The sequence below is a fragment of the Odontesthes bonariensis genome, chromosome 6 (genome assembly GCF_027942865.1).
Source record: "Odontesthes bonariensis isolate fOdoBon6 chromosome 6, fOdoBon6.hap1, whole genome shotgun sequence".
Classification (NCBI taxonomy): domain Eukaryota; kingdom Metazoa; phylum Chordata; class Actinopteri; order Atheriniformes; family Atherinopsidae; genus Odontesthes; species Odontesthes bonariensis.
Window position 1 is genome coordinate 34,321,973 of NC_134511.1, and position 7,095 is coordinate 34,329,067.

Genomic DNA, 7,095 nt, shown 5'->3' on the forward strand with positions numbered 1-7,095 from the left:
TTTGACTGTAATCGACGTCATCGCAAGCCAACATTTTAATACTGTTAAATGATCATGAGAACTGTTCTGCAGAAGGAAAAGTAGCTTAGAGGCCGATTGCCTAAGCGTTTCGGAACGTATTCTCAATTAACTGAAATTAATATTGTTCAATAACACGTTTAGAATATAAACCCATGTATATTACTACTCTAACCCCCCTTAACCCATCAAATGATATTTAAAAACCTCTCAGATTGAACATCAAACCCTAAACAACCAATTAAAATGTCGTCATTAGCTATTTTTTCGGTTTATGTGGGGAAAACGAAGAGTAACAATGTGGATCCACCTCCATTGAATGCGTGCGCGCTCCCGCGTACAGTGGGATACAATTTCTGGCGGGGGTAACGACCTCGACACGACACCGGCGGATGCTTTGCTCGAGTTACCTGAGCAGGAGACGCGCGGATCGGTGTGATGAGGGACCGGCTTGCTGAACTAACTGCTGTAAGTGCTCTCGGCAACTTTTGGCTGACATTTCCACTTTAGTCATCAAAAGTCACTCCAACGCATTTTTTCACCCATACAGAATAGCACACAAGCAGAAGAGGAAAATGCAGTTACGGTGGACTGCGGTGATGGCTTCATGGAGAGCTTTTTTAGAAGGGTGGGTACGACTGTGACTTCCAGGACGGGCACTGACAGCTCGAGACCTGTGCTGATGAGTTACTTGTTTATTGGTTGATTTAGGTGGAGGAAGTTAGAGGACTAATCGATAAGATCTCCTACCAAGTAGAAGAGGTGAGGAAGATGCACAGCATGATCCTGTCTGCACCCAACCCAGATGACAGTAAGTTTGTCTTTAGGGGACATTGTGGACGCAGTATGACTCGGTGGTTCCATTGTTTACACTCCTTAGATTTTTAAGATCCTTTGTTTTAGTAACTAGAAATGTGAGGTTCCTCTCTCTGTAAAGTGCCTAGAGAGGACTTTTTGTTGTTGTTGTAAACCGGCACTATGTTAAAAGAAAAATGAGTGGAACAGAACTGCTTTGACATAATTAGACTTTTTGGACGCAGGATAAATATGCAACTGATGTCTCATTTCCTTTGTTGCATTTTCCGGTTGTAAACAAATGGCTTGCTGTCCGGAAACCTGTGAGGAAACAGAACACAGACCATTTTAGCTCAAGGTCTGACTGGTTATGGAGGGACATGCTGCTGAACATGCTTCAAATTTTTAAAACTACACCATAGGAACATGTGAAGGCAGCACAATGAGACTTGAAAATCAGTTTCTGGCCACACTAAGGTGAGCTGGGTCCTGAAAGACAAAGACACCACAGTGTACAAAGCCATGCATCACATTTTATTGTTTGATGGTCACCGGGGAAAGGAAGAAAGGGCTTGTGCTGTCTGACCACTGCAATACTGCCTCAGGGTTGTTGCCAAGTGACAAGATGAAATCAGAGTAAATCCAATTTTATCAGGGGACAGGCCCACAGTGATTCGTTAGATAGCATTTTTTCTTGCCCATAAACAAACCCAATCTGCTGTGTATCCTGTTTGCATGTGAAGAAACAAAGGATCAGCTGAGTGCCCTGACCAACCATATCAAGGGTAACGCCAATGTGGTGCGAACCAAACTAAAATGTGAGTTTAGTCATAATGTGATTGTCATATTTACATTTATTTCACAGATAGCACCTGTCAAATATTGTCTGAAGCTGGGTAATATTGTCACCCTTTTAACTCTCTCCCTGTGAAGCCATGGAGCAAAGTATGCCAAAAGATGATGTTGCTAACAGATGCTCCATTGACTTCAGGATCCAAAAAACACAGGTCAGAAAAGCAATTAAAGAATGGTAACTCCTTATATTGAACTTACATATTCTGCATGTACAAGGGCATCAATATGGATTTGGTAGTGGTCAATATTCAGATAAATCAGAGCAATAGCCATCGTTTTTTTTGCTAAGGTTAATCCGTTTTTAGATACATGAGGAACACTACAAACTAACATCTCCTACTTTATCTGCCATATTCATTTATTAAGATGGATTTTTGGAAAGAGAAATTAGTTTAAAGCAAATGAAAATGTACAACTGCTTCCAGCAGTATCAGCTCTATCGATAACTGACTTTGTAGGGCATTAAGTTCTTAACATTTACATTCTTAAATGCAGGCAGCACATTTTTACCCTCTGTCCTTGCCTTTTCTCTTGTCCTCAGCACACTGTGCTATCCAGGAAGTTTGTAGAGGTCATGACCCAGTATAATGAGACTCAGGTGTTCTTTCGGGAAAGGAGTAAAGGAAGGATTCAGAGACAACTGGAAATAAGTAAGTGACAAATATTGAACCCCCTGGGTCTGCATGAGGCCAGGGAATATGGGTTGGATTGAAAGTTTTTGAGCATTAATATAATTCATATTAATGCAGTTACAAAAAAGTAACAGCTTTTTTTTTTTGTCTCAATTTGATTGCACATTCCCGGTTTGTGAGTGTAAGACTTGTATATGTGAAGATTGGATAGTGAGAATTTAAGAACCTGAGTCCGACAGGATCCAGGAAACAGACCACCCCAGCTTCCTTTCCACCTCTCTGCACGCCAGCCTGATAAACACAGACCAGAGGCAAAGGAGGGGTTTGTCACTTTCCTGAAGACGAGAAGGTTTTTTTGTCTGCAAATAGGTCACAACTGGTCACTTCCAACAGCTACATATTGTGTGTTTTTAAAGGTACAGTACTGTATAGATTAAAACTTTAAAAAAGATGTAGAATTAGCACCAGCCGCTAATATAAAATAAGATGATTAAGAAGAGACAATTATTAAAGTATTAAAGAGACAATAAGTGAAAAAATGCTGAAAATGGATCCAGCACTCATATTGTGTATAAAAAAAACAATACTGTGAGGTTTGATATTTCCCATAATGTCCCTGATACATGTGTTTGGTTCTCTCTGTTCAAAACAACAACTATAATAATAGTATTATGCACATATAAGTAACATGAGACAATAGTGAAAGCAAAAAATAGGTCTGTTTCCTTCAGTCCCTGCGGCCGGCATTAATGAGAGGCTCCATGGCTCCACACTGCAGGCTGATACTGGAGACGCCTTCCTGTGTTTGCGTTGCCTGGGAAACGGACAGAGGGCTCAGGGGCTTGTGTAACAGAAGTTCACCTGGCTGTCAACACACCACCTCAGTCTGTGCTGTCATTGACTCACACCATTAATTTAGATCATTCATTAAAGGTTGACTTTGTGCTTGATGCCTTTCAGTGACCTGTACTCCAGGTGTGTTTTGTTCAGTGTGTCACTCTGAGGAGCAGACATTGCCAAAATGTGTGACGCAATAAGCACCTACACAGAGATCGACCTCTCCAGGGAGAGTGTTGAACAACAGGAGGCACAGCCTACTGTTTTGAGCTTCAGCAGGTGTTTCTGTGAGAGGCGTCATGTGTGACTTTATTCCTCAGACTCTTCTAAACTTAGTGACATACCCTACAGTTCTGGTGATAATAATAAGCATCTCAGAATTTAGAATATATTAATAAATTGATCAAATTTCTATATTAGAATATTTGATCAATCAGTTGAAAGTTACTCAGCTATAACAGCAACAAAAAAAGGACTAATATCGTAAAATAAAATGAAACAAAGACCATGAACACATTCTTTTACTTACTTTAGTAATTAGTTCCTTAAACTAAATATAAAACTGACTCACCCGTGCTTTAGTTTTAGTCTTCAATGACTTGTTTTAATTTATTGCATAAAAAAGGTTTGCACTTTCTTTCTCATGCTGTTATTAAAAAGAACACAACAAGTCCACAAAAACTGGTGCTGAGACAAACTTCAAAGAGAGAAGGCTGTGACCGTTGGAGCAGATTGTCTTAAAAGTGGCGTCTTGAGCTTCAGGCTGACCTGAAGCAATCAGGTGGTATGGTTTTGGCCTGTACCATAAGCTGCACACTGAATCATGTAGGTCTCCATGTGTGAGGGACAAGGAGGACATCAATGCTGAAAGAAAGGCACAAATGCTTGTAAAAACCTCCAGAAATTAGCCATTACATTCTGAAAAAATAATGTTTGAATTACTCAGGAAATAAAATCAGTACTCTTGGTAATGTAGTGCATCACTTTGTTTACTGGCAACAATTTGAAGCTTATTAAAAAAAGAAGACCTTACCTTTAGAACAGCATGTAAGAAGTTTTATTATTGTGTGGTGCATCAGGAATCAAATATAATCAGGAGATCGCCTCTGTATTTTTATTATTGCAGCTGGAAAAGTGACCACCAACGAAGAACTAGAGGACATGTTGGAAAGTGGAAATCCTTCAATCTTCACATCTGATGTACGTTCCCTCATGCGTTTCCATGCAGTGTTGTGGTTGCTGGTTAAAGACCATTGCTGCTTCTTGATCAAGTCTGTCATGATGTTGTATTCTTTACATTTTACACAGGGAACAACAGGGGTAAAAATGTTTGGATTAATTCATTTTTCCCATTATTTATTTTTGTCTCCCAGATCATTTCTGATTCCCAGATCACACGACAGGCCCTAAATGAGATAGAATCCCGTCACCAGGACATCATGCGGTTGGAGTCAAGCATCCGAGAGCTCCATGCAATGTTCATGGACATGGCAATGCTGGTAGAAACGCAGGTAAGAGTTTAATCTACTTGGAAACTTGTTGCCCAGTACTCTCAGTGATCATATCTTAAAAGTCAGAAGTGTGCAAGTATATAGACAACAAGACATATGCAGCAAATAAAAAGCATTGATGCAATCATTTACAGGGGGATATGGTGAATAACATAGAGAATAACGTCTCCAATGCAGCTGAGTACATTTATCGAGCAAAAGAGGAGACTAAAAAAGCTGTGAGATACCAGAAGAAATCCCGAAGGGTACGTGCTCTAATTCAATAGTGCGTTTGTAAATTGTGTCAAATCGAAACATGAAAACATGTAGGTTTGAGTGAAAACCACTGAATATGCACTTTTTCGAACAACATTTCCCTAATTTTAGTTTAAGTTCATATTACTTGTTTTTCACTTGACAGAAATACATTATCCTTGCCTTTGCTTTGTTGATCCTGCTCGCCGTCATTGCACTAATTGTGGGTCTGTCTGTTGGACTAACCAAACCCCCCGTATGAGACCTGCTGTGCACTACTGCATGAGGTAACAACATTTCTTCACTCTTAAACCGCCATTTCCGCAACCGAACATTTATCCATCCACTCATTTAATTCATTTATCAATTCATTCATTCTCTGAAACATTTGAATGGATTCATAAGCAGATCTTCCTCTGGCGCAGCCAGTTAATCTGACCTCTCATTTGTCCTGTTTTTGATAGAAACTTCTCTACCTCGCCATGTGTGGAGGTTTCCTAATTTTGCTCATCATATTAGTGGGAGTCTTTGAGTGATGGACTTCCTGGTTCACAACTTCACAACAACCAGCAATGAAGCTTAAAGCAGCTTCACAATAAGACTCTTACTCTCCATTGAACTGGATTACAGAGAAGATGTTTAAGCACGATGAAGTAAAGTATAGTGTGTATAATCCACTTCAACCAGTGACATCTAAACTCGTGGTAAACTGCTCTGGAGCAAGTCTATACTGTTCGAATTTTGGGATCTCACTGACAGCACATCAGATTTACACACTGCTGTTCTTTCTGTATTGCTGCCATTTTTTATGTTGTTTGTCACTTTCTTGAGGTAATGCCTTTAAATGTATAGTTTGACATTATGGGGAATAATTTGCCTCCTCATTGAGAGATAGATGAAGACTGATGTCACAGTTGTGTCAGGAGAATGTACATGCCACTGACACAAACTGCCTGAAGCTTCATATTTATCGCACAGAAATGGAAGTCTGTCAGTCTTCGAATATAACACTAAAGGAGGTAAGAAAGCCTTGTCCCCAAACTGTTGAACTATTGCTATAATAGTTGAAAGATGCGATAACTGTAATTTTTGTAATACACTGCTTGTATAATTTGTATTTAAATGTATCGAGTGTCAGCTCCTTATGGTCTCTTTACCTTCTTTTATATTAACTTTAAGTTAACTGAATGTAAAACTACAACAACTCAGGAGGTCTTTAGAAATCTTAAGAAACTCAAATATAGTCACTCTAAGTTTCCTAGAAAATTGTTTCTCTACCAGAAGAATTGTTTTCAGCTAATTTGATAGAATTCATAATTGCTGATTTTCATTCCTGTATGACCTAATCAGTAATATTACTTAATTAAAAACTTAATTTATTGAACTGCATTTATGACAATCATGGTGTGTAATGACTGAAATACTCATTGTGATGCAGAAATAGTACTGTTTGACAATTATTTCAAGAGCACACATTATCTTTTGTTATATCCCCTTTTTTATACTGAAGCTGAAAAATTAAAAAATTTGATGAAAATAAAAAGAGTAAAAGACCTGTGCAGAATGCTTGGTTGAGTTTTTTATATTGCCATTTTGAATGTGATAAGACCTCTGAATTTCTGGAATAATTCAGGGTATTTTCTCTGTTCTTTCAGCTCACCAAACATTTGGATGTTCAGTTTGTGCAGAGGTAAACAGAGGGTAGTGTAGTCATGTGTGGTTGTATAGAGATAGAAACAGAGGGGGCTGTTTACTTTAGGCCTAATAGGCACTTTGCTGAAAGTGTTTGATTTCCATGTAATCAACCAAATGAGATTAAGGGAGAAAGTGGAAGTGGGTTCCTGCAGGGTAAGTTATTTTTTCCTCTTATTAGATCAAATGAAACTTTAGAGGCACGCTAAGAATGAAGGACTAGAGAATGTCCTTAAAATCTGTTCATGAGTGTTTTTTTATGTCACTGAGCAAGACATCTTTGTTATCATCTCAAGGGATATGAGCTTGAAGAAATTTCTACTACTTGATTCAGGTCCATCCATTCATTTTTATATACCCACTTCATCTAGTTGAGGATAGGCTGGAGCCTGTCACAACTGACACAGGCCAGGGGTTTAGTTACACGTCACTTAGGGCATGACACCATCCATCACAGGGCCAACAGAGAGACAAGTGAGACAAACAACAATGAATGTTAATACCTTTGTTAAAATTAGAAA

At 38.9% G+C, this 7,095-nt stretch overlaps 1 protein-coding gene across 4 annotated transcripts; it reads left to right on the forward strand.

The window, feature by feature from the left end:
- Positions 1-368: 368 nt before the first annotated feature.
- Positions 369-6,437, forward strand: stx2b (syntaxin 2b). Of its 4 annotated transcripts, XM_075468473.1 has the most exons (11): positions 369-486; positions 569-646; positions 730-829; positions 1,557-1,631; positions 1,747-1,820; positions 2,210-2,318; positions 4,264-4,337; positions 4,511-4,648; positions 4,783-4,893; positions 5,049-5,169; positions 5,347-5,434. In XM_075468473.1, exons 1-10 carry the CDS (start codon positions 457-459, stop codon positions 5,142-5,144), a joined length of 885 nt encoding a protein of 294 aa, XP_075324588.1. In that variant the 5' UTR covers positions 369-456; the 3' UTR covers positions 5,145-5,169; positions 5,347-5,434. The 4 variants fall into 4 exon arrangements, with proteins under 4 accessions (XP_075324588.1, XP_075324589.1, XP_075324590.1 ...); XM_075468474.1 differs by lacking the exon at positions 5,049-5,169 and having other exon boundaries at positions 5,347-6,437; XM_075468475.1 differs by lacking the exons at positions 369-486; positions 569-646 and having other exon boundaries at positions 730-780.
- Positions 6,438-7,095: the final 658 nt, after the last annotated feature.